The 25,622-nt window shown below is 47.2% G+C and overlaps 1 protein-coding gene across 1 annotated transcript in view; it reads right to left on the bottom strand.

The window, feature by feature from the left end:
• The window catches only part of LOC309541196 (uncharacterized protein), a 228,940-nt gene that overhangs the window by 12,518 nt on the left and 190,800 nt on the right, over positions 1–25,622 (bottom strand). The window contains exons 80-84 of the mRNA XM_082238687.1: positions 24,494–24,610; positions 18,424–18,501; positions 12,332–12,385; positions 9,474–9,522; positions 5,373–5,555 (exon numbers count right to left, since the gene is read on the bottom strand). Coding sequence (XP_082094813.1) covers positions 5,373–5,555; positions 9,474–9,522; positions 12,332–12,385; positions 18,424–18,501; positions 24,494–24,610 — 481 coding nt within the window. The remainder of the gene's footprint in view (positions 1–5,372; positions 5,556–9,473; positions 9,523–12,331; positions 12,386–18,423; positions 18,502–24,493; positions 24,611–25,622) is intronic.

The raw sequence follows: 25,622 nt of genomic DNA, 5'->3' as shown, positions 1-25,622 counted from the left end.
GCTTTTCACCCCGTAATGGGCTTGGCGTGCTCGCCACCGCCAGCGCCGAGGCGGATCCATTATCTCCTGATCCCCTGGAGCCGCAGAGGCAAATGGAAATCCGCCGGTTAATGAGGGCATGCAAATAAATTTGCTGAGAGATTTAAATATTGATCGCTACGGGCTCGGCGTGGCCCGCACCCCCCCTCCCTCTCCCCGCCGTACGAGGAGCTCTTGATAAAAATGTCACGGAAACAATCGCCGGGCGGCCGAAGCATCAGGAGCAATAAAAAAGAGACTTAATGGCTTTTAACGGCTTAGGCGAAAAGGTTGGGTGTTAGTCAGAGGGGAATCGGTGGCTGTGTTGGGGGAGGCCGGGGGGTGAATGTCAGGGAGCTGGGGGGGGGGAATCTGTATGTCTGAGAGGGTCCAAAACTAAACAGGAGGGAATGGATCTGTCCCGACGGCAGAATCCTGTTAGCATTCAGATTTGCTATCTGCACTCAACGCTGGGGAAGAGCTATTTATAAGCCTGGCTGCTGGCCACTAATGGGATGTTGAGCTGAGGGTCAATCGCATGTAGGCCCACAACACTCCACCCCCTTCAAGCCCCCAGGGCTCAAAAACTGTACTTGTTAGGATGGAGAGAAGGAAGGAATGGGGGAATTGGTCAATTTCTGTTTCTCTGTTTTCCTATCTTAAAGTCAAGTCTCCATATTTCCACATCATTTTATTTATATATTTTTTAGTCCTTGCAAAAATCTGTCCGCACATTTTTTGCAAAGCAATTTCCCCTAGCAGAATGCATCTTTTGGTAAGTCACATTTGCGGATCCATGCCTTCTAATGCACACATCTGCACGTTTTCATAAATATCACTCGACGGGAGAAACGACCTCGCAGAATTCAGAGAAGTGCAGATTTCAATTGCTAATGGCAAGTAGCAGAGACGACTTGAAAGTCCAGCTTAATGGAAGACTTGAGAGTTAGCAATACAACAATGGGCTTAATTCTCATGGAGGTGGCGAAACTATCTCCAGTCTGGACTGCAAGCTCTTACATGGTAAAAATGCCCCGTATCTATAAATCTAGCAGGTCAGGCGGCTAGAACACTTGCCCCTGACAAGCTAGTTTTCTATATGCGGGGGAATTCTTTGATGGGAAAGCGTTCCATCGCATGAGCACTCAGACGCCCTCTTTATTTTGCATTCTTAATGATATGTGCGCTGTGGGTTAAACCACAGAGCCTCTTGGGCTTGCCGATCAGAAGGTCGGCGGTTCATAGAATCATAGAATCAGAGTTGGAAGAGACCACAAGGGCCATCGAGTCCAACCCCCTGCCAAGCAGGAAACACCATCAGAGCACTCCTGACATATGGTTGTCAAGCCTCTGCTTAAAGACCTCCAAAGTAGGAGACTCCACCACACTCCTTGGCAGCAAATTCCACTGTCAAACAGCTCTTACTGTCAGGAAGTTCTTCCTAATGTTTAGGTGGAATCTTCTTTCTTGTAGTTTGGATCCATTGCTCCGTGTCCGCTTCTCCGGAGCAGCAGTAAACAACCTTTCTCCCTCCTCTATGTGACATCCTTTTATATATTTGAACATGGCTATCATATCACCCCTTAACCTCCTCTTTTCCAGGCTAAACATGCCCAGCTCCCTTAGCCGTTCCTCATAAGGCATCGTTTCCAGGCCCTTGACCATTTTGGTTGCCCTCCTCTGGACACATTCCAGTTTGTCAGTGTCCTTCTTGAATTGTGGTGCCCAGAATTGGACACAGTACTCCAGGTGAGGTCTGATCCCTGTGAAGGGGTGAGCTCCCGTTACTCGATCCCTGCTCCTGCCAACCTAGCAGTTCGAAAGCACGTCAAAGTGCAAGTAGATAAATAGGTACCACTCCAGCGGGAAGGTAAGTGGCGTTTCCGTGTGCTGCTCTGGTTCACCAGAAGCGGCTTAGTGATGCTGGCCACATGACCCGGAAGCTGTATGCCGGCTCCCTCGGCCAATAAAGCGAGATGAGCGCCGCAACCACAGAGTCGGCCACAACTGGACCTAATGGTCAGGGGTCCCTTTACCTTTAATGATATGTGCACTCATGATGTTATTGGGATGGTCACACCTAATCCTGATAGGTATATTGTTTTCTTTCCACCTGATGCATGCCCTGCAACTTCCAGCTGAAAGCATGCAACTTTTTTTAATGAAAACATTCTGGTTTACCTATTTTTGTCCTGCTTTGGGTTGTGCTGCAGTGCAAGATTGCCCTTCCAGATGAAAGCAATGCTGTAACGTAAAGGTAAAGGACCCCTGGACAGTTAAGTCCAGTCAAAGGCGACTATGGGGTTGCGGCGCTCATCTCGCTTTCAGGCCGAGGGAGCCGGCGTTTGTCCACAGAAAGTTTTCCAGGTCATGTGGCCAGAATGACTAAACCACTATTGGCGCACGGAGGACAGTGACGAGTGCCAGAGCGCACGGAAACGGCATTTACCTTCCCGCTACACTGGTACCTATTTATCTACTTGCACTGGTGTGTTTTTGAACTGCTAGGTTGGCAGGATCTGGGACAGAGCAACGGGAGCTCACACCGTCGCGGGGAATCGAACCGCTGACCTTCTGATCAGCAAGCTCAAGAGGCTCAGTGGTTTAGACCACAGCGCCACCTGCGTCCCTAATGCTGTAACATAGGGGACGTGTGCAGACGGTCCAGTATAAACCCACTACTAATGCACTATTTTTGCATCCATGACATGTGGGAAACACTTGCAGAAATACAAGCAAAATGAAAACACGACACCAGGAGATGATGCTGTATAATTTTGTTGCATGGGACACCCGTGCTCTGGAACATCATCTCTTCTCTCAGTCTGAATATCATGTGCCAGGATCCCTGGGCATCCAAACCCCCTGGAATTGGGAGCTGAATTCTTGCCACTTCCATCAGGGCAACAGGCTTAGCTTGCCCCCTTTTCACTCTGCAAAAGGAGGCTGCATTCCTTCGCCATAGGAAGGGAAGCGATGCTTTGAATTCTGCGCACCCAGGTGGTATGTGGGTCTGGGTCAAGGCAGCTTCTAATCACGAAAACCTTGGAGGGTCAACAACAGGGATGTGGAGGACTTGGGGCAGTTAGGCGCAGGCAGGGAGGCGTGTGTTAACCTTAATTTCATTTTCCTTAGCGCCTGTTGCGTTTCCTGCGCTCGCTTTCTCTCTCCCGCTACTAAACCTGAATTAAAACACCCCAGGTTTCCTGTGCCTGAAGTACTGCTTTTAAGAAAAGGAGCAGGAAGCTCAATAAAAAGGAAAATTACCGTAGTAACCAATCTAGCTAACAACTTGTGCCAACGCAGTGAGGAAGTATAGGACATCAAAGGGCTCTCCCTTCTTCTAGATAAAGGTAAAGGGACCCCTGACTATTAGGTCCAGTCGTGGCCGACTCTGGGGTTGCGGTGCTCATCTCGCTTTATAGGCCGAGGGAGCCGGCGTACAGCTTCCGGGTCATGTGGCCAGCATGACTAAGCCGCTTCTGGCGAACTAGAGCAGCTGTCATACATCTGAATTTCCCCAGACATTTCATTTACCTCTCTGCTGCAGTGGTACCTATTTATCTACTTGCACTTTGATGTGCTTTCGAACTGCTAGGTTGGCAGGAGCAGGGACCGAGCAACGGGAGCTCACCCCGTCGCAGGGATTCGAACCGCCGACCTTCTGGTCGGCAAGTCCTAGGCTCTGTGGTTTAACCCACAGCGCCATCCGTGTCCCTCTCCCTTCTTCTACTGAGTCCCAATTTCCAATGTTGCCTCTGCCAGTGACATTTGCTTCTCCAACACTACCGTCTTTGGGCAGCCTGGACCCCCTCACACAAATCTATCCAGTTTCCTTTGCTGCCTTTAAATCCTGGGTTAGGCAGCGAGTCTTTTCCTAGCCCTACCCGGGACCTGTTGCAAGCCAGGCAGAAGCCCAACCACTGTGCCACAGGCCCTTCTCTTTAGAGGGACGCAGGTGGCACTGTGGTCTAAACCCCTGAGGTTCTTGGGCTTGCTGATCAGAAGGTCAGCAGTTCGAATCCCCACGACGGGGTGAGCTCCCATTGCTCTGTCCCAGCTCCTGCCAACCTAGCAGTTCGAAAGCACGTCAAAGTGCAATTAGATAAACAGGTACCACTGCAGCAGGGAGGTAAATGAAATGTCTGGGGAAATTCAGATGTATGACAGCCAATGTGTAGATTTTGGTGAATTCATAGCTCAAAAACTTTTTTTTTTTTTTGGAGATTTTGCAAAGAAAGCCCATCAAGCCTTGGCAAAACAAAACAAACAAAAAACACTCAATAATTTTGCCCCCCGAAGTCCAAATTTTCACTTTTTGAAAAATTGCAATCCTATATTAAGCGGCATAGAAATTAAACAATCAATCAACCATCTTTCCTAAAACCTGTCACAAGGTGGCTCTGTCTGTCATTGTTGGTGCCACCTGATACTAATACCTGTCTTTTGCCTTTTGTTGTTGTTTAGTCGTTTAGTCGTGTCCGACTCTTCGTGACCCCCTGGACCAGAGCACGCCAGGCACTCCTGTCTTCCACTGCCTCCCGCAGTTTGGTCAGACTCATGTTTGTAGCTTCGAGAACACTATCCAACCATCTCATCCTCTGTCGTCCCCTTCTCCTTGTGCCCTCCATCTTTCCCAGCATCAGGGTCTTTTCCAGGGAGTCTTCTCTTCTCCTGAGGTGGCCAAAGTCTTGGAGCCTCAGTTTCAGGATCTGTCCTTCCAGTGAGCACTCAGGGCTGATTTCCTTCAGAATGGATAGGTTTGATCTTCTTGCAGTCCACGGGACTCTCAAGAGTCTCCTCCAGCACCAGAATTCAAAAGCATCAATTCTTCGGCGATCAGCCTTCTTTATGGTCCAGCTCTCACTTCCATACATCACTACTGGGAAAACCATAGCTTGAACTATATGGACCTTTGCTGGCAAGGTGATGTCTCTGCTTTTTAAGATGCCGTCTAGGTTTGTCATCACTTTTCTCCCAAGAAGCAGGCGTCTTTTAATTTCGTGACTGTTGTCACCATCTGATTTGCAGTGATCTTCCGCCTTACCATTATCCAAAAGGCACGAGCCACCCATTATTTATCTATCCATCCCTTCATCCATCCATCTCTCAATCAAGCCATCAGTTGGACTTACACCTCACAGGCACAGTGGACAGGCACAGTGAAATATGATTCCAGCATCTTCCACTGTGGCCAGCTTTAAATGGAGTTAAAGCTCCCTGGGCAGAATTAGGATTTCCCTGCCCACCCCACATGGCTGCTTTTGGGAGTGCATTTCATGCCTGCCACTGAGTGCCAGAAAAAATGTCTTCCACGTTGCCAAACAAGCATCTTAGGGAAGAAAAAGATTTACCTGCCAGAGGTGGCACAGATTCTCTCAGCAGCACACCTGCGTTGGTCCTGTTCTGTACTTCTCCAAATAAGCCTTGCTCTGCCAGACCTTCAGGCAGCAGAGACCTTTTCTCTGTCTCTTGGGCATCTGCCAGGTAATCAGCATCGGGGTCTGCCAACCTATTTGCCAGGTGGAAGTTTTTGCCTGTTTGAAAGGGAAATGAGAGGGAGGAAGAGAGGGCAAGACTTAGGCCCCAAATATCTGTATCCCTACAGACCCTATTGGGTGCTATGATCAGCAAAGGAAGCCCTCCTGGTCGTTCCACCACCCAAGGGCGGTGGCTCAGGAGAGGGCCTTCTCTGTGACAGCCCCTAAGATGTGGATTTCCTATAGAGGTATGTCTGGCACCTTAATTGTATAGATTTGTCATATGCAGAAGACATACCACTTCTCCCCTGGCCTCCTCGCTGGCCCAAGTAGGACCAATTCAGCCAGCTAGCCCTGGGGATTATCTAATTGATTTTTGATTTTTATTATTATTCATATTTTTATACTGTATTTTATGCTGCTTTTATAATTAAGTGTTTTAAAGTGTTTTAAATTTGTTGTTAGCCGCCCTGATCCCAGTTTTTGAACCAGGAAGGGCGGGGTATAAAATATATATATATATTATTATTATTATTTACTCTGACCTTGACACCAGGTGTGTGTGTGGGTGTGCATATTTAGGATCCAACCTATTTTTATCATTGCAAATTGCTTTAACTAATTTCAATGTTGCGTTTTTATATAGCTATAATCCACACTGGGAACTTTATGGGGAGGGGCAGATAAGAAATCCAATCAATAATCACCACCATTGTCACCATCAATCGCTTCCCTGTGTGGGAAATTTTTTTAATGTCTAATGTTTTGCAATTTTTATGCACTGCAAGCCGCCTAGAGTGGCTGCGGAAATCCAGTCAGATGATGATGATGATGATGATGATGATGATTAAAATTTTTATTTTGCCTTAAACAAATACAGATAAATATAAACAACCAAAATTACAAAAGAAAAATCCTTAATAATGGAAAAGGCTAAAAAAACCACAAAAAATATCAAAGTACATGGCATAGAACATAAGCCATTATGAGAAAGGGGAAAAAAGAAAGAGGAAGGGAAGAAGAAGGAAGAAAGAAATAAAAAAGGGAAAGGGTGGGGGTGGGAAAGGAAACAAAAGGGGGAATGAGCCAAAACACAAGAAGGCTCGTCTATTGTATGCTTCCATCAAGGTCACAACAGATCATTATTCTTATCAATTCTCTCTATCTGCATTCCAAAGAATCCGTCATCTTGGCATCAGGGAACATTTCCCTATGCGGTGTCATTCTAAACCTAACCAGGTCTTTCTTGTGGAACCCTTATCCCCTAGATAATTATTTAAACATTCCCATTCTTCTTTCACCATCTTTTTAGGTTTATCTCTTATTGCATCTATCAGCTTTGCGAGCTCCAAGTACTCGCACAATATTATTATTATTATTATTATTATTATTATTATTATTTATTATTATGAGACATTTCTGCCTCCTTCAGCTACCTATTTGAAACTAAACCTCCCTGAAAGTTTAGAAATGCCATACTTATCCCTTGGAACAGCATCATGTTCCCTGTTTCCAACTCACCGGCACAAGCTGTGATAAAGGGAAGAGAAACAGAGAGTTTAAGACAGTACTTTGGGATAGTGCAGTTTCAAAAGGTTTCTTATCACCTTCCCTTCCCTCGTTTGGCTCTGAGGGCACTAGAGTAGGGCCAAGGAGGACCTTTTCCTCAGGTTCGTATTTCCTTCTGGGCAATTTTCCGGAGGCCACATTTCATTTCACTTATAATTTGTGTTATGTACTGAAGTTCTCACCCTGGGCCAGCAGGGGGATACTGTAGATAGTTCAGGTCCACATATGCAAATAAGGGATCGAAAGTGACGTTCAGTGATTGGATAGTTACAGAAAGTTGTTACAGTTACGTTGTAGTGGAGCTCTACATGAGCAGGCTGGCTGAACCTTTCAGTATAGTTCTGTTCTGGCCTCTGAATAAACAAGAGCTGTTTGAAGAATCGCTGTGTCGTCTGATATGTTCACCCACAACTTAACAGCTTGTATACTGCCTTTCTATATATTACTATACATAAACCGGTTTACAAGCTTAAGAAACAACAAGAGCGGCAGTAAAGATCACACACCTAATAACAATCTGATCCAATATAAAGAAGTCACAATAGCTTTAAAATAGACAACATATCAAATGCAGCGATATTCGGCAACCTATTAGCATATAATAGTGAACAGTAAAATTAAATATCAGCAAATAATAATAATTTAACAGTTCACACATATCAGTTACAATAAAGAATTACTGAAGTATAATCAATAAAAATAACGGCAAGTCACAATGCATAAAATACCACAAAAACTTACAAAACCATGTAAAAGGATCGAATTGAGAAGCCAGTGGTGGGTGGGGTTAGAGGCAAAAGTGGAAGGAGAACAAATAGCCAATTTTAACCTTGCACAATAGGATAGCTTCTATGCATGCTCTCAAAAACCCCACAAACATCCATCCAAAATCTCTATTTTGCTGGCTGGCAATAATGTATTTATTACTGCACAGGTTGCAAAATTTGCCTTGGCTGCAAGTAAATTGAGAGCTAGGCACCAAGACAAGTATATCATAAGTCTGAGAAGTGGAGTGCTTAACTTATGCAGGTGTGATTTTTGCATTTCTATATGTTTGCTTTGCTTTGCTGTTGTTGCTGTTCAGTTTTAAATCAATTACGGTCATAACTTCCGCTTACGTATCCCTCTGCTTACATAAACTTTGGGATATGTAAGCTGCAAACCCGGAAGTATATTTCTGGGTTTTCCCCGCGCATGTGTGTGCGCAGAATCGGTCCCTCCAGTTGCGGAAACGTCAGGATCCGACCAGAGCTGTGGAACGGATCCCGTCCACAACTGGAGGTACCACTGTATTTGTAGTTTACGCATTGTGACCAATTGTGATGGCTTATAGCTTTTAGCGATAAAGATTTGATTCAAAGCATTCATTCATCCATCCAGATAAATAAGAGGGTGAAATATATTCGGAGTCGAGAGTGGATTTCATGCTCTTTATTCAGCTCATAGTGGTGAGGAGGAATGGAAGTTCCCCCAGAAAGTCTGCTTTATATACATTATTTACACAATGGGCCCCACGTGATTGGCTAATTCCGGGATTCTCCTGTAGCCCAATCCGGTTGCGGATTCACTTCCACCTGGAGCTGGATTGGGTGGCTCCTGTGGACCAATCAGACTGCTGCATTCTGGATCCTATTGTTCTAGGACCAATCAGACTGCTGCATTCTGAATCCTATTGTTCTAGAACCAATCAGACTGCTGCATTCTGAATCCTATTGTTCTAGGACCAATCAGACTGCTGCATTCTGGACCCTATTGTTCTAGGACCAATCAGACTGCTGCATTTTGGATCCTATTCAACTCAGTACATAACACCCCTCCCCTCTAAGTTCCAGTACTGCCCAGGAGGTTGCATCCATAGTCCTCATAACAGAGGGGTTGTCAGATTTAAAGGACTTCTAGCCAGGCAACAAAGCAAAGCAAAGCAAAGCAAAACAATGGGTATAAAGCAGAGCCATGAGCAATGTGGCATGAGGAGGCTTCCAAGGGCCAGGCAGAGAGGTTTGGAGGGCCGCATTGATTCCTCAGGCCTGAGGTTCACTACCTCCTTACTAGAGAGCCAAAAGCCATAAACAGAGGGACCAGCGTGAAAATAGAGGGATTTTCTGCTCCAACCCCGCAGGGAGCAGGAATTTGCAAACTGCGGCTACGGAGGTAAGTCACGACCGCCCACAACAAAGGTCACGGTCGCCGCGAAGACCTCGTGCCCAGCAAGAGCTGGGATTCATCTAGCCAGCTGGCTTGGCAAAACAGCCTGGTTTGCAGCTAATGGGGTGAAATTTGCTTTGACAGGCAAGACTGTGCCAGTATTCAAATTGATCCAATTTACAGTAGAGGAGTCTCAGGGGCTGCCAGTCTCAATATTGGGGGCGGGGGGGAGGGGAGAGGGGCTGCTTTGGCTTTGCTCACCATCTTTGTCGCTCATCTCGCTCCTGACAATGTCCTTTACGTCTCCCACCTGTGGCCGCAACAAAGCAGAAATGCGGAGGTTAGGATCCTGCAAACTCTACTTCCCAGCTTACTCTTGCCTGGCACTCAAAGTAGATTCTGCCTGCCGGGGTGGGCAAACGCTGCAGTTTAAGCTTCTCTCAGTTCCTTGGTTTTCCTGTCTTAAGTTGGATTCCCCATATTAGTTTACACTTTTATAATGTATATATATATATTTACTTTCATTATTATCATTTTGTGTGCGGGTGTCTGCACATATGTGTGTTTTTGTATGGAATGTTTGGGAGGAAATAAGATGGTAAATAACAAATGAGAAAACTAAATATTGATGTATGTAATTTTTATTTCTTAATTATATTTAGTGGTAGTATGGTTGTATTGTTTTTTGTAACATAAAATCATTCAATTAAAAATATTGTGTGTGTGTGTGTATAATATATAAAATCATGAAAATTCTTCAGCATTCTAGCATGAATTTATCCTAATGTATGACTCCCCCTTCTCGAATAGAGACACTTTTGCAAAGCATTTCCCCCTAAATATAGTATGTCTCTCTATGTTATTCCCAATAATATATGAATTTATGTGAACACCTTACTCTGGGATATGCATATTTGTGCTCATAATGTGTCTGGAGAAGTACAATTCAAAATTTCGAAGAATGCGTGTGCTGTGTTTCTGAAAGTGTGAATTAGGTATGTTTACTTTTCAGCGCAGGGACGTGGGTTAAACCACAGAGCCTAGAACTTGCAGATCAGAAGATTGGCGGTTTGAATCCCCGCAACGGGGTGTAAGTCATGGGCCCCACCTGCTAGCATGCTCCCTAAAATATCACTGGTTTGCTCCTTTCTATATATAGGGTGCCTACATTCTGCAAGGACTGGTTGCAGGGCAACATGTGCAAATGGCTTTGTTGTTGTTGTTTAGTCGTTTAGTCATGTCCGACTCTTTGTGATCCCATGGACCAGAGAACGCCATGCACTCCTGTCTTCCACTGCCTCCCACAGTTTGGTCAAACTTATGTTGGTAGTATCTAAAGCAAATGGCTTTAGATACCTATTAAAGGTAAAGGGACCCCTGACAGTTAAGTCCAGTCGCGGACGACTCTGGGGTTGCGGCGCTCATCTTGCTTAACAGGCTGAGGGAGCCGGTGTTTGTCCGCAGACAGCTTTCCTGGTCGTGTAGCCAGCAGGACTAAGCCGCTTCTGGCGAACCAGAGCAGTGCATGGAAACACCGTTTACCTTCCCGCTGGAGTGGTACCTATTTATCTACTTGCACTTTGATGTGCTTTCGAACTACTAGGTTGGCAGGACCAGGGACCGAGCAACAGGAGCTCACCCCGTCATGGGGATTCAAAACACCGACCTTCTGATCGGCAATTCCTAGGCTCTGTGGTTTAGACCACAGCGCCACCCGCGTCCCTTAGATACCTATTTAGGTCCATAAATTACCAGATAGCATATATTCCACACACAAAAACAACGACCATTTGTTGTTGAGAAAGCACAGCTGGACATATCAAGGGCCCCATTACCTTCAGTAGCTGAGGGCCTCATCAAACCTAAATCCGGCCCTGGGTGTGAGCCTCCATCCCTCGTTCCTCATTACCCACAAACCTCCTTTCCTGTTCCACCCCACCCACTGAGTTTCTGCTCCACTAAAGGCAATCAGGAGGAAAGGAAGAATCATAGAATCATAGAATCATAGAGTTGGAAGAGACCACAAGGGCCATCGAGTCCAACCCCCTGCCAAGCAGGAAGAGGGGGAGACATCCCTCTGGGGCAGCCAAACCAAGTCCGACCCCACCCCACCCCAGCTTGCCCTTTACCACAGGGCCTTCTCGGTGGTAGCACCCACCCTGTGGAACACCCTCCCATCAGATGTCAAGGAAATAAGCAACTATCCTATTTTTAAAGGACACCTGAAGGCAGCCCTGTTTAGGGAAGTTTTTAATATTTAATGTATTGTTTTTAACACTCGATTGGGAGCTGCCCAGAGTGGCTGGGGAAACTCTTATTTTTTATTAATAGTTTCAACATAACAATTTATCAAAAACATATCCTCATTTCCCCCCCTTTTCCCCCTCCCCCCCTCCCCAAGCAAAAACCCGACCCTCCCACCCCTGCCAGACTTCCCTCCGCTCCTCTCTCTGGTTTTTCAGCACATGTTAATCTCTGCATATTATAAAATTGTAAAGATCCTTAATTTATCTATATGTTACCAATAATAAATTTGTGTCTGTTTATTAAAAACCTGCCAAGGAGTCTGATTCAGTTTGTTGTTTCTTTAAATATTCTGTAAAAGGTTCCCATTCTTCTTTAAAGTCACAGTTGTCCTTATCACGCAGTTTGTGTGTCAGTTTCGCCAATTCCCCATAGTCCATCAGTTTCTTTTGCCACAGTTCTTTGGTCGGGATTTCTTCGTTCTTCCATCCTTGTGCTATTAAGACTCTTGCTGCTGTTGTCACATACATGAAAATGTTCCTCAATTTCCTGGGCAGGTCTTTTCCTGCAATCCCTAACAAAAACGCTTCAGGCTTTTTTGCAAATGTTAATTGGAACATGTGGCTGGGGAAACTCAGTCAGATGGGCGGGGTATAAATAATATATTATTATTATTATTATTATTATTATTATTATTATTATTATTATGACCAAACTTCTTGCTCATTTCCTGAGGGTTTTGGAGAGTTTTGCAAAACGGAATCAGTCACAGAATCAGAGAAGTGTGGGGTTGGAAGGGACCCCAAAAAATGACAGCTGATGAATCCTTGACAGATGGCCCCAAAGAGTCACGAATCTATGAATAAGCCACTTACAGAAAGTCCAGGATCTCCCTTTTCTCCCTTCCGACCAGCTGGGCCATCCTCTCCCTGTTGAAAAGACAGATGCACTAATGCAAACAAACAAAAGGTATGGGTGGAGAGGTTTGCATCAACATCAACCCTATGAGTGTCTGGAGGTGGTTGGAGGTTGGATGGTGGCTAACAGATTGAGGTTGAATCCTGACAGGACAGAAGTACTGTTTTAGGGGGACATGAGGCAGGCAGCTGTAGAGGACTCCCTGGTCCTGAATGGGGTAACTGTGCCCCTGAAGGACCAGGTGAGCAGCCTGGGAGTCATTTTGGACTCACAGTTGTCCATGGAGGCACAGGTCAAATCCGTGTCCAGGGCAGCTGTTTATCAGCTCCATCTAGTACGTGGGCTGAGACCCTATCAGCCTGCGGACTGCCTCGCCAGAGTGGTGCATGCTCTGGTTATCTCCCGCTTGGACTACTGCAATGCGCTCTACGTGGGGCTACCTTTGAAGGTGACCCGGAAACTACAACTAATCCAGAATGTGGCAGCCAGACTGGTGACTGGGGGCAGCAGCCGAGACCACAAAACACTGGTCTTGAAAGACCTACATTGGCTCCCAGTACGTTTCTGAGCACAATTCAAAGTGTTGGTGCTGACCTTTAAAGCCCTAAACAGCCTCGGTCCAGTATACCTGAAGGAGCGTCTCCACCCCCATCGTTCTGCCCGGACACTGAGGTCGAGCTCCGAGAGCCTTCTGCTGGTTCCCTCACTGCGAGAAGCCAAGTTACAGGGAACCAGGCAGAGGGCCTTCTCGGTGGTGGCACCCTCCCTGTGGAACGCCCTCCCACCAGATGTCAAAGAGAACAACAACTACCAAACTTTTATAAGACTTCTGAAGGCAGCCCTGTTCAGGGAAGCTTTTAATGTTTGATGTATCACAGTATTTTAATATGTTTTTGGAAGCCGCCCAGAGTGGCTGGGGAAGCGCAGCCAGATTTGCAGGGTATAAATAATAAATTATTATTATCATTATAATTATAATTGTTGGTGGCAAGGGGGGAAAATAGGTATATATTCTCTAAATGCCATGATCCAGGTTTGGCACAAGGGCTAGCTGGTGAGAGAACCCCGTCAGAGATTTAAAATCGCAAAATATGCAACAAAGTAAAGAGCGGAAAAGAGGCTGTTAGATTTTTGAAACTTGCCCTTCTAAGTTCCTTTCAAAGTTCCCCTCTTCCCTCAGCATAAAAAAGACCACACATTTGGCAAATTTAGATTGGTTTGCTTACAAACTCTTCAAAGATTGAGTTAATGTGTTTTCCCATACATCAGCCAGAAAAACACAGGCAGTAAACATGTCTTAGTACAGTGGTAACTAAGTTCCTAAATTATGGCTTGTAAGAGCCATGCGGTCTGAGCTGCAGCAACCAGCTCAAACCTCTTCACATGCTGAGCTTCTCAGGTAGACTGAAGGGGAACAATATGCTTGATTACTTTCCTCCCAAGGTGAGGGGGAGTGACCGAGCTAAGCCTGGCAGGACAGCTTACTCTATGGTCTTAACCCTTTCATGTATTAATTAGATTTAAGCATGCTGGTTATCCCACAACAATCTATTGCAAGCATCCAAGATATCAGATCCTCAGTGTTTCTTCATTGCTGAGCTGATGCACCCCTGCTTCCTGCAGCCCAGGCATCCTGGCACCGAACCCTGAATCAATACTAAACTCCCACAGAACTACAGTGAAAGACCCACTGTCCCAACTAGCTCAGCACTGTCTTTTTGCCCCCAGTTCATTGTTGTGAAGTATCTGTATACCAAGAAAGGATCAAATGCCCTGGACATTACAAAACAGAGGTTAGCAATGCCATCGGCCATATTTTTCCGTCTATAAGATGCCCCCAAGTATAAGACTATTTTTGGGGACTCAGATTTAAGAAAATGGGGGGGGGGAGATGTATCTGTGTATAAGATGCCCCCTAATTTTTGACATTATTTTAAAGGGGAAAAACCTAGTCTTATACAGTGGTGCCCCGCAAGACGAATGCCTCGCAAGACGGAAAACTCGCTAGACAAAAGAGTTTTCCGTTTTGGAGGTGCTTCGCAAAACAAATCTCCTATGGGCTTGCTTCGCAAGACGAAAATGTCTTGCGAGTTCGTGCGGGTTTTTTCCCCTCCCCCCTTTTTCTAAGCCGCTAAACTGCTTATCAGCTGATCCGATAAGCCGATAAGCCGCTAAAAGCCGCTAATAGCGCTAATAGCGCTAATCCGCTAATCTGTCAATGGTCTTGCTTCGCAAGACGAAAAAACCGCTAGACGAAGAGAATCACAGAACGGATTCTTTTCGTCTTGTGAGGCACCACTGTACATGGAAAAATACGGTATTAAGAGAACCCTGCTAGCAGTGAAGGAGCCCCAGCAAACAGGAAAACACATCAAAACAGGCTCAAAGAAGAAGATAATAAAGGAAGGGGAAAGGATTAGATATCAAAGATGGGCATGATCGATTGGAAAACAGTTCTGCAACTAATTCTAACCAGGTTTGTGGTTTAGAAATAGCAACATGATGCCCCAGAAGGCCACAGGCAGGACTTCCGGGGTTGACGCGATCTGGGAATGGCGGATTCCCTCCGAGCTCCGGAGGGAATCGGCTCAGCAGGGGACGGGTCTTGCCGTGCCGGCGACACGGGGACCCTTAAAACCGCAGGCGCGGTGCCTGCGGACTGAAGACTCGGCGGGTGCCTTAAGCGCCCCCCCTGATTCGCGAAGAGCCTTTTTAAAGGCTGCGGAGGGGATACGGGGGGTGGCGCGGCACTGAGAGTCCATCGCTACCTCTGCTGAGCGAAGCCGCGAGCCATGACCGGAGAGCGCTGACTTCCTTCCTTGAAATTCGGCTGAAAAAACAACCCGTGAGTAATTTGGACTTGGCTTTTAAGAAATTTATCCACTGAATTTGAGACGATCGGGGGATGTGCTAAAAGGAAGTCCGCACCCCCTACCTTGCAGACGATCTAGAGCAACGAAAAAAGAACTAAGCTGGAGTGCCTACCCTGTAAAGGGTGAGTTTTAAAAAAGACAGTGACTTCCAAGATTTGGAAATTTTGAGCAGGAGAGAGGAGTGTTGGATGTTTTATGCTCTGTGGTAAACAACCCCCCCTCCCGGGCCCGGGAGCGTCCTGCTTTGGAGCTGGTTTAAGAAGTGCAGAGTTTGACAGCTGTCAAAGCTGTCAAACGGACTGTTAATAGTGGAAAATTGCTACCTAAGTTACCTCTGGATTAAAAAGAGTTACAATTGATCTAAAATTGTTGGAAATAAAGAAACAATAACAAGACAGAGGACTGTTGGGGAAAAAGAATACTAAGTAACCAGATTCCCTCTAGAGGGAATTCTGTGGAACTACAATGGCTGTGGATGGAAAGATACTGGGAGAAATCGAAAGGATGTTTTATTTGGTTGGAATCTTACAAGAGCAGACTACGGCTATGAGTGAACAATTGATGACCTTGACTTCTGAAACAAGTAGTCCTGCTGAATGTAACGAGGACCTCAATGAGAAAGAATCCACAGCTGAACCAGAAATGATAATAAAAGAAGAGGAGAAGACAAAACAAGAAAGAGAAGAAGTGATGTGGGAAAATACTGAGCAGAAGCTGACGCCTGTGGAATACAAACAAGGAGATTATTGGAGTAAATCTACTATAAATCCACGAAAGATGCAGAAGACGAAAGTGGAGGCCCTGGGAGTCTCTGAAATTAAGGAATTTAAAATAAAGAAATATAATCGGGGCCTCCACATAGACTCTGACTTTGATTACCTTCAAGATTCATGCCTTGTGGAAACTCTTCAGCAGCTGTTTGCAAATATGGGAAGAGACTTTGGATTGATGGTGAAAGAACTCTTTCGAGATGTGACGACTGGCATAAAGGATTACCAACAAGACCGGCGGAGAGGGACTGAAAGAGACTGGAGGGCCTCGGACGTGAGGAACCCGGGCTAATAACTGTTATTTTGGTCATGCTTTGGGAAGGGACGCAAACCGGGGATGGGAGGGAGGGAAAAATTAAGTTCTAACAACACTCATGATTATGGGATTTGGTTAAAAAGATCATTATTCAAGACAAAATGGGAAATCGATGGAAGGGAATTGAGGTCCAACTTAGAAAAAATTAATTTTGTTTGCTTTTATAAAAGGACTAATATTAAGACAGGGAAATGCCAATTTGCTGACATAAATTTGGAAATGGGGATGCAAGAGAGGGGGTAGGGGGAAGTCAATGACCAGGGTTAGGAAATAACATTTTCGGGAAAGTATATATGTTTGTTGTTGTTTTCTTTTTTTTTTCTTTGTTTATGTGTTTACTTGTTTTTTGTGTTTTTGTTTTTGTCTATATAAAATGTGAAAACCCAATAAAATTTTTAAAAAAAAAAAAACAGAAGGCCACAGGCAGGCTGTGGTGGTCCATTTTTCTGAATTTGCTCTCGCTTACGGTGTTCAGAGCGGCGACGCAAATCGCATCAGTCGCAGATGGGACACTGGCAGAAAGCTGTTAAGGGGCGAGGTGGCGGGGGGGGGAGCAAGTGACAGCTGCCCGCAGGAAATAAGCAAAGCTGTGACTCAGGAATAGCTGTCCCTGCAGCAGTCGATACAGAAGAAGAATCACGAGGCAATGAGAGGCGAAGGCCAAGTTGCAAAGCCGGAATGGGAAGAATTCTGAAATGACAGCCCTTCGGAAAACAGGTCTTCCAGAGTTTGGGGAGTCCAGATGTGGCGCTCCAAGCCTCTCTGCCTGGCCCTTGGAAATCTTCCCAGCCACGCCCCTCTCCCCAGACCACACCCCAAGTACTTTTGCCTGGCTGGGAATGATGGGAACTGTAGTCAAGAAATCTGGAGGTTGCCACGTCGGCAAGGACTGCACAGTTGATATGCTCCAACTAAGCTTGCTTCCGGATGACCTGTTCAATGAGCATTCATCCTTGTGGAGAGGTCAGATGACGTCAAGCAAGCATTATCCCACACTTGGTGGATGGATGGATGGCAGCTAACAGATTGAGGCTGAATCCTGACAAGACAGAAGTACTGTTTTGGGGGGACAGGAGGCGGGCAGGTGTGGAGGATTCCCTGGTCCTGAATGGGGTAACTGTGCCCCTGAAGGAGTAGGTGCACAACCTGGGAGTCATTTTGGACTCTCACCTGTCCATGGAGGCAGGTCAATTCTGTGTCCAGGGCAGCTGTTTACCAGCTCCATCTGGTACACAGGATGAGACCCTATCTGCCTGCGAACTGTCTCGCCAGAGTGGTGCATGCTCTGGTTAACTCCCGCTTGGACTACTGCAATGCGTTCTATGTGGGGCTACCTTTGAAGGTGACCCGGAAACTACAACTAATCCAGAATGCGACAGCTAGACTGGTGACTGGGAGCGGCCAGCGAGATCACATAACACCAGTCTTGAAAGACCTACATTGGCTCCCAGTACGTTTCTGAGCACAATTCAAGGTGTTGGTGCTGACCTTTAACGCCCTCAACGGCCTCGGCCCAGTATACCTGAAGGAGCGTCTCCACCCCCATTGTTCTGCCCGGACACTGAGGTCCAGCTCCGAGGGCCTCTGGTGGTTCCCTCGCTGCAAGAAGCCAAGTTACAGGGAACCAGGCAGAGGGCCTTTTTGGTAGTGGCACCCACCCTGTGGAACGTCCTCCCACCAGATGTCAAAGAGAACAGCAACTACCAGACTTTTAGAAGACATCTGAAGGCAGCCCTGTTTAGAGAAGCTTTTAATGTTTAACAGACCACTGTATTTTAATACTTTGTTGGAAGCTGCCCAGAGTGGTTGGGGAAACCCAGCCAGACGAGCGGGGTATAAATAATAAATTACTACTATTTCTACTACTTTCCAGGGGTGATCACAGCCTCCTGTAGAAGTGAGTCCCACAGTTTCATGATGCACTTTAATTGGGCGACCCGGATTGGCTGGTACGGGAATGACTCTCACCCCCCAAATAATGACAGTCTGGAAAACAAACACAAACATCTGTATGGCATTCACGCCATCCCATCCAACACTCTGTTTTCTGTTTCATAGGACTCAGGTCTGGCAGGGCTCAGAATACTCACCACTCCTCCTTTGTTGCCAGGAGTTCCTGGGGGTCCCCTGAGACAAAGCTGTTGCCTTCCTCTTCTACCCCTCTCGCCCTGGAAACAGAAAAGGCAGCCCTATAGAGTCTCCTCTGTAACTTTGACTAGTCAATGTCCTTCGGGGGAGATGTCCACAGCCCAGTGCTGGGAGATGTGAACATTGGCAGAAGACAGTTGATGAACAGTGGACCTACCAGACCACTCATCCCAGGGGTAGACGATGCAGTGCCTTACAGAGGTTATTGGACTCCAGCTACCATCATTGGCAGCCCCCGTGGCCAATGGTGGATGTCACGGACTGGTTGGACGCAGAGGAATGGAGGGAGGAACCAGCTGGGTAGCCACCAAGAGAAGAAGGCTCAGAGCCAGGGGAGAGGTGTTGGGACAATGAAGAGTGGTAAGAGGGAGAAGACTGGGAAGAGGTGGCGCTGGAAACTGAAGAGGCAACAGGGTTCAGTGAGCAGGAAGAGGCTGTGGCAGAGAGCAGTCCAGACTCAGAGGTAGAAGCTGAAGCTGGTGAGTGGGAAGAGGGAAGCCAAGGGGCAGAGATGAGATAGGCTGGAGAAGAGGCAGGGATGTCTCCCCCTCCTGCTGCGACCACACCCCTGCCTCCCAGAACCAGAAGAGGGCTGAAAAGGGCAGAGCCATGGCAAGCTGCATGCAGGCGCAGTCTCTGATGTGGGAATGTTGAGGGTGGCAGGAAAAGTTATATTGATTATTAATATCCTTCCTAACTTGTGCTAGCAAGTTTCTTCACTTAGCAGAGGGCATCCCCCTTCTTACGCAGCAGAAAACAAGTTGCTGACTCGCCAGAGCCTTTTACTATTATACAATTCAATCTAGCTCAGACTGAATTGTGTGTTCCTGCTAAGATCCCCTTTGAACCCCTCCTAAAAGAATAAAGAAACCATATTCTTATTCATTAGCAACAAAAAGTAGTTTTACTTACGATCAGGCAGAGCACAGTGTGATCCCTGAAGGCATTGTTGTACAAACATGTACAAACAGCTTTGTCCCATATGGGAGATGACTTGGGGACATAGGTGTCAACCGTCCCTTATTTGGTGGGAAACTCCCTTATCCCAGTGCTGTGTCCTGCTGCTGTCTCTTATTGATGATGCCCCTTAAATTTCCCGGGTTTCAAAGGAAGCAGCTCCTCTCCCTCCCTCCCTGCTGGCCAGGGAGGAGGGCGGCTCCAAGTGTGTTGCTTGGCTGCCCAGCCCGCCCCCTTCCAGCCTCCTTTCACCAGCCTCAGCCCCCAGGAGCCCCTCCCCACCAGGACTGGCAGGAGCCTCAGGCCCTTCCACCACCATCCTCCTCGCGGCCGCCGAACTGAGTGTCTCTGCCCGGGGCCTCCCCTCTGCCCATTGCCACCGCTCCCGCTAGGCCGTACTGCGGCTGCGCCACCGAAGGACCCGGATGAGATGGGCAGCCTGGCGCGCCCTATGAATTGCTGAGGACCCTTGAGAGGAGAGCGAGGGCAACCATGGAGAAAGCAGTTCAGAGAGAGGAGGAAGAGGAGGAGGCGGAGGCGCGGGCAGGTGTTCCAAGGGCTAACCATAGCGGGGGAAAGTGGAGGAAGGACCGCAAGCGCTTCTCCCATAGATGGTCTGATCTGCGGGTTTACTTCGGGCGCTATTCCCCCCCTTCCTCCTGCCCCACCTGATGGAACTGAGAGCTGCAGATGGAGCACGAGAGAAAAGATACAGAACTGCAGCAGCATCTTTGTAGCTTGGACTTCGTTTTGCACAAAAAGTGGTTGCTGCTTGCAGTTATTTAATTGCAGTGTTTCATCGGCTGGTGTCTTGAGCAGCAACCTCTGGAAATGAAGGGCTAAAAACCGGCGCTGCTCTCCAAAATTATCTGGTCCCTTTTAACTTCGAATTTCAGCTGGTTGACTAAAATCTCTTATTTTGGCTGCTGATCCCTTATTTTTGAGGCTGCTGGTCCCTTATTTTCAAATCTGTAAGTTGACAGCTATGCTTGGGGAACTGCTGTGGCAGCCAGCAGTACAGTCGGTGATGCAGGAGGGTCAAAGAGAGAGGATGGTAGCAGTGTGACTTGGCCTTTTACCAGGTCTGGAAAGTTCACGCCCACCCACTAGTCACATGCAAGGAAGGATGCTCCACGCCAGAAGGAACAGGAAGTTTCAACTGGCTGGACCAAACATTCTCTTGCAGATCCACTCTAGCAAAACAAGGAATGTTGTACTTGACTGCTCCCAGTGGATTTCATCCCACATCTGATTGCTTGGGAAAAGCCCAAGAGAGAAAGGGACTTAAGACAGCTGTGAGGAAGCACGGACTTTCAGTCTCAACAACTGATTTCATGGTTGAAGAACGCGCCTCCTCCGGAATAAATTTTTATTTATACCCCGCCCTCCCCAGCCAAGGCCGGGCTCAGAGCGGCTTACAAGCAATAATAAAAACAAGTTGAAATGATTACAACTTAAAAACAAAATTAAAATACAACATTAAAATATTGAAACATTAAGATATGAAAATGCAGCCTCCTCACAGGAGGAAAAAGGAAAACAGGAAAAAGGAAAAAAGAAAAAAGGAAAAAGGAAAGAGGGGCTCCAAGTCAAAGGCCAGGCGGAACAACTCTGTCTTACAGGCCCTGCGGAAAGAGATCAGATCCCGCAGGGCCCTGGTCTCATGAGACAGAGTGTTCCACCAGGCCGGGGCCAGTGTTGAAAAGGCCCTGGCTCTGGTTGAAGCCAATCTAACTTTCTTAGGGCCCAGGACCTCTAGGGTGTTGCTATTTATTAACCTTGAGGCTCTCCGTGGGGCATACTGGGAGAGGAGGTCCCGTAGGTACGAGGGTCCTAGGCCGTGAAGGGCTTTAAAGGTCAAAAGCAGCACCTTAAATCTGACCCTGTACTCCACTGGGAGCCAGTGCAGCTTGAAAAGCACTGGATGAATATGCTCCCATGGCAGAGACCCCGTGAGGAGCCTTGCTGCAGCATTCTGCATCCTCTGGAGTTTCTGGGACAGCTTCAAGGGCAGCCCCGCGTAGAGCGAATTACAGTAGTCAAGCCTGGAGATGACCGTTGCATGGATCACTGTGGCCAGGTCGGGGCGGGAAAGGCAAAGGACCAACTGATACTGGGAGATATGAGTCCAACAGCATCTAGAGGGCATCACATTGCCCACTCTGACTTTTACAGGGAAGATGGAGCCAACGCTAAACTTAGAGATTCTTCCTAACCAGGGATGAGGAAGCTCTGCCCCAAGAGCTAAATGCGGCCCTCCAGGTCTTTCTATTTGGCCCTTGCGACTCTCCCCAGGCCACACACCCTCCTGAGCCACACCCCTCACCTCCTCTGCTTTGACCCCACACTCAGGAAGTGAGAATTAGGCAGGTTTGCTTTTCTGAACACATTGCTTGGGTGGAGAACTGCACCACAAGATTCAGAGAAGCCAAATTTCAAAACACAATAGTGTTTGAGAATTAGGATGGACAAACTGGTCAGTTTTGCTTCCTAGGATTGGCAAACTCCCCCCCCCCCCAACTTCAGTGCAGATCAGGAGAATATTTTTGCTGCCTTCTTGAGCGGGGCAAGAATTACCGTATTTTTCGCTCTATAGGACGCACTTTTTCCCTTCTAAAAAGTAAGGGAAAATGTGTGTGCATCTTATGGAGCGAATGCAGGCTGCACGGCTAAGCCAGAAGCCAGAACAGGGAGAGGGAGCACTGTGCAGCGCTCCGTCTCGCTGTTCTAGCTCTGGGCTTTGCTGCGCAAAGCCTCCACAGGGCAGCGGGATGAATGCACCCCGCTGCCCTGCGGAGGCTTCACGGGCTGTTCCAGAAGCCTCCACAGGGCACAGGGATGAAGGCTCCCCATGCTCTGCAGAGGCTTCGCGCAAAGCTATCCCAGCTATCCCAGTGGCTATCCCAGAAGCCAGAATAGCAAGAGGCTATCCCAGAAAACAGATCCCTCTTGCTGTTCTGGCTTCTGGGATTCAGAACCCCCCCCCTTATTTCCTCCTCCCAAACTAGGTGCGTCCTATCATCTGGTGCGTCCTATGGAGCGAAAAATACGGTATATCTAATGCGTTTGTTTTAAACTGTTGCAACGAGTCAGACCATTTGTTTTTCGGCAGAATTGGCCGGTGACTGTAATGAGCGATTGATTCCCATCTGTAGATGAGCCCGTTAGCCTAGGGTTTTTTTTGCCTTTGGTTCTGCGATGGAAAGAACCACACAAACATGCTCCTACCTGCGTTGGAGAAAAGGGCATTTGGCTACCCTACACAGGAGAAAAAGGTGCTTCTCCATTCTCTCTGCTCGCTGCCACGAGATCGATAAACTCCTGGCATGAGGACTCTTTGCCCTTTGATGGCTACAGCTCCCCACTGCATGCTCTCCTCCATAATTTAGGGTTCAGAGATGGAGAGACAGAGAGAGAGTTGGCGGAGGCGGAAAAACTCTTCATGTTCTCTCGCTAATCAGCGCCAAAGCGGGAATGGCTAATGATCTCTTAGAGGGTTCTTAGAGTGTGATTACCTCCTGCCACTGATATAAAAGTCCTAACCTCTTAAAGCATGTATGAAGGCAGCGCTCTCTTGTCTCTCCATCCCTCCCACCCTGGCCCAGTTCACTTTTCATCTGCTCTTTTAATTTATTTTTCAAATGACACACAGCAGCCGCTAAGCTCTCCTCTTGATCTTTGCGACCACCCACATCCCTGGCCCAGATCTAGCCACTGTGACCCATGGTCCCATCGCCTCTCCGGACTACTGTGACGTGCTCTTTGCAGGGCTGCCCTTGTGGCCTGTTTCAGCTTTGACAAGACTGGAAATAAGGCTAGGAATAAACCACACAGTCCCCCCCCCCAAATATTAAATGCCAAACAAACGCACCCCAAAGTGCAATGGACTTCAGTGTAGTGGCAAATTCAGAAGCACAGCTCCATTCATGGCCGTCACAGCCATGCCCCCTCTCCTTCTAAGCTTAGGCAACCTTCTAAGGTTATAAAACATTCTTCTAATTATACAATAAAATAATTAGGGGTGCCTCGCAATGATCGATACAGATCTTCATGTGTTGCCTTTCAGCTAAATCTACTAGTTTCAGCGTTTGATAAATGGGATCCTTTCATCATTTGCTGGAAGACGTATTCTAACTTTATTTCACTGACATACCGTATTTTTCGCTCTATAACACACACCAGACCATAACACGCACATAGTTTTTAGAGGAAGAAAACAAGAAAAAAAAATCTAAACGAAACAGTGGGTGTATGATTTTTGTGGTTCATGCTGTGGCCACAGACATGTGATCTGACAGTGAGTTTGGAGTAGCCCAATGCAAAAATCCTGAGGATCCATGTTTTGTAACCACGTTTTTACACCACTGGGACCCCAGGCAACAGTGGGTGCGTGGTTTTTTTGGTGCAAGATGTAGCCATGGACATGCTATGTGATCTGATGGTGAATTTGGGGTGACCCAGTGCAAAAATCCTGAGGATCCATGTGGATCCGTGCTTTGTAACCACGTTTTAAGTGGGGAGGGAAGGAAAAGCACTCAAGGGACAAGGAGCATGCATGGGGTGTGTGGAGAAGGATGCTACTAATAATGCTATTTAGCAAGCTGAGTGGGGAGGAGAGAGGGACAGAGAGCCTGCTTGCCTTAAAGGAGCCAACCGGACAGGAACCGCTTACACTCGTGTAAGCGGCTCCTCTCCCGCTTTGCTCCTTTAAAGCAAGCAGGGTCTCTGTCCCTCTCTCCTCCCTACTCAGTGGCTCTTTTCCCGCTTTGCTGTTTCAAAGCGAGCCACGGAGGAGGGAAGGAAGGGGGACCATGGATCCTCTGCTCACGACTGCAGCAGATCCCCCCCGCCTCCCGTAGGCATTCCCTCCATAACACGCACAGACATTTCCCCTTACTTTCTAGGAGGAAAAAAGTGAGTGTTATGGTGCAAAAAATACGGTAAATTTGGTTGGCTTTAAGGCAAAAGATTGCATTCAACAAAACAAAAGCCCTGCAGGAGATTCTGTTTCCTTGCTTCCACCCCGACCACCAGAACCCACCAAAAATCTCTTACCTGTACTCCTGGCTCACCCTGAGGTCCTTGCAGGCCAGGTGGTCCAGCAACACCCATCTTGCCAGGTAAGCCTATCTGTCCTTTGAAGCCTCCCAGGCCAGGCACCCCCTTGGCACCCTGCAAGTTTGAACAAAGACTTCCTCTCAGGATATGGCCTCGGTCCAGTATATCTGAAGGAGCGTCTCCACCCCCATCGTTCTGCCCGGAAGCTGAGGTCCAGCTCCGAGGGCCTTCTGGCGGTTTCCTCGCTGCGAGAAGCCAAGTTACAGGGAACCAGGCAGAGGGCCTTCTCGGTAGTGGCACCTGCCCTGTGGAACACCCTCCCACCAGATGTCAAAGAGAACAACAAATACCAGACTTTTAGAAGACATCTGAAGGCAGCCCTGTTTCGGGAAGCTTTTAATGTTTGATGTATCATAGTATTTTAATATTTTTTTGGAAGCCGCCCAGAGTGGCTGGGGAAGCCCAGCCAGATGGGCGGGGTATAAATAATAAATAATAAATTATTATTATTATTATTATTATACAGCATTTGTATTGATTTCAACATCTCTCTGCCAGCTGTGAGGGCCGATCTACCTAAGGGTGCTCAGATCATTAAAAAATGACTGTAATGCAACATAAAACTTACAGTCCATTCTAAAACAGAGCAGGGAGGCAGAACCTCAGTCTTGGGCCTCAGCTGTGGCCCTTCATATATATATATATATATATATGCTTTCGTAGATTTTCACGGGTACAGGAATGCAGGTTTTGGTGTCTTCGGGTGTCTTCCCGTGTAAGAGTCGGGGTGTCTGTGCGACGTTTCGACGAGGTCTCACTCGTCATCTTCAGGCTGGTGCTTTCGGCTTCTTGTTACTGGAACAGAGCAGAGTCTGGTGTTTGAGTTCCTATAAATACTGTTGAGGGGTGTGGTGTATAGCCTCCAACGTTCTGGGCAGAGAGGAAGTTCCTAGATTAGTGTGCCTTTTCTTCTTTTGTTCCTTAATTACTTGAGGGATATCTTGAGTGATTTCATGAGTGATATTCTGAATATCACTGGGTGGGTCATTAAGTGTAGATTAGTTGCTAAAGCTTTCGGTTCTTGACCTCTTGAGCTTGTGAAGAGTTTTTCTGAGAAGATGGCTGT

Source organism: Podarcis vaucheri (assembly GCF_965113315.1).
Source record: "Podarcis vaucheri genome assembly, chromosome: 10".
NCBI lineage: Eukaryota > Metazoa > Chordata > Lepidosauria > Squamata > Lacertidae > Podarcis > Podarcis vaucheri.
This window is presented reverse-complemented; position numbering and strand designations above follow the sequence as displayed.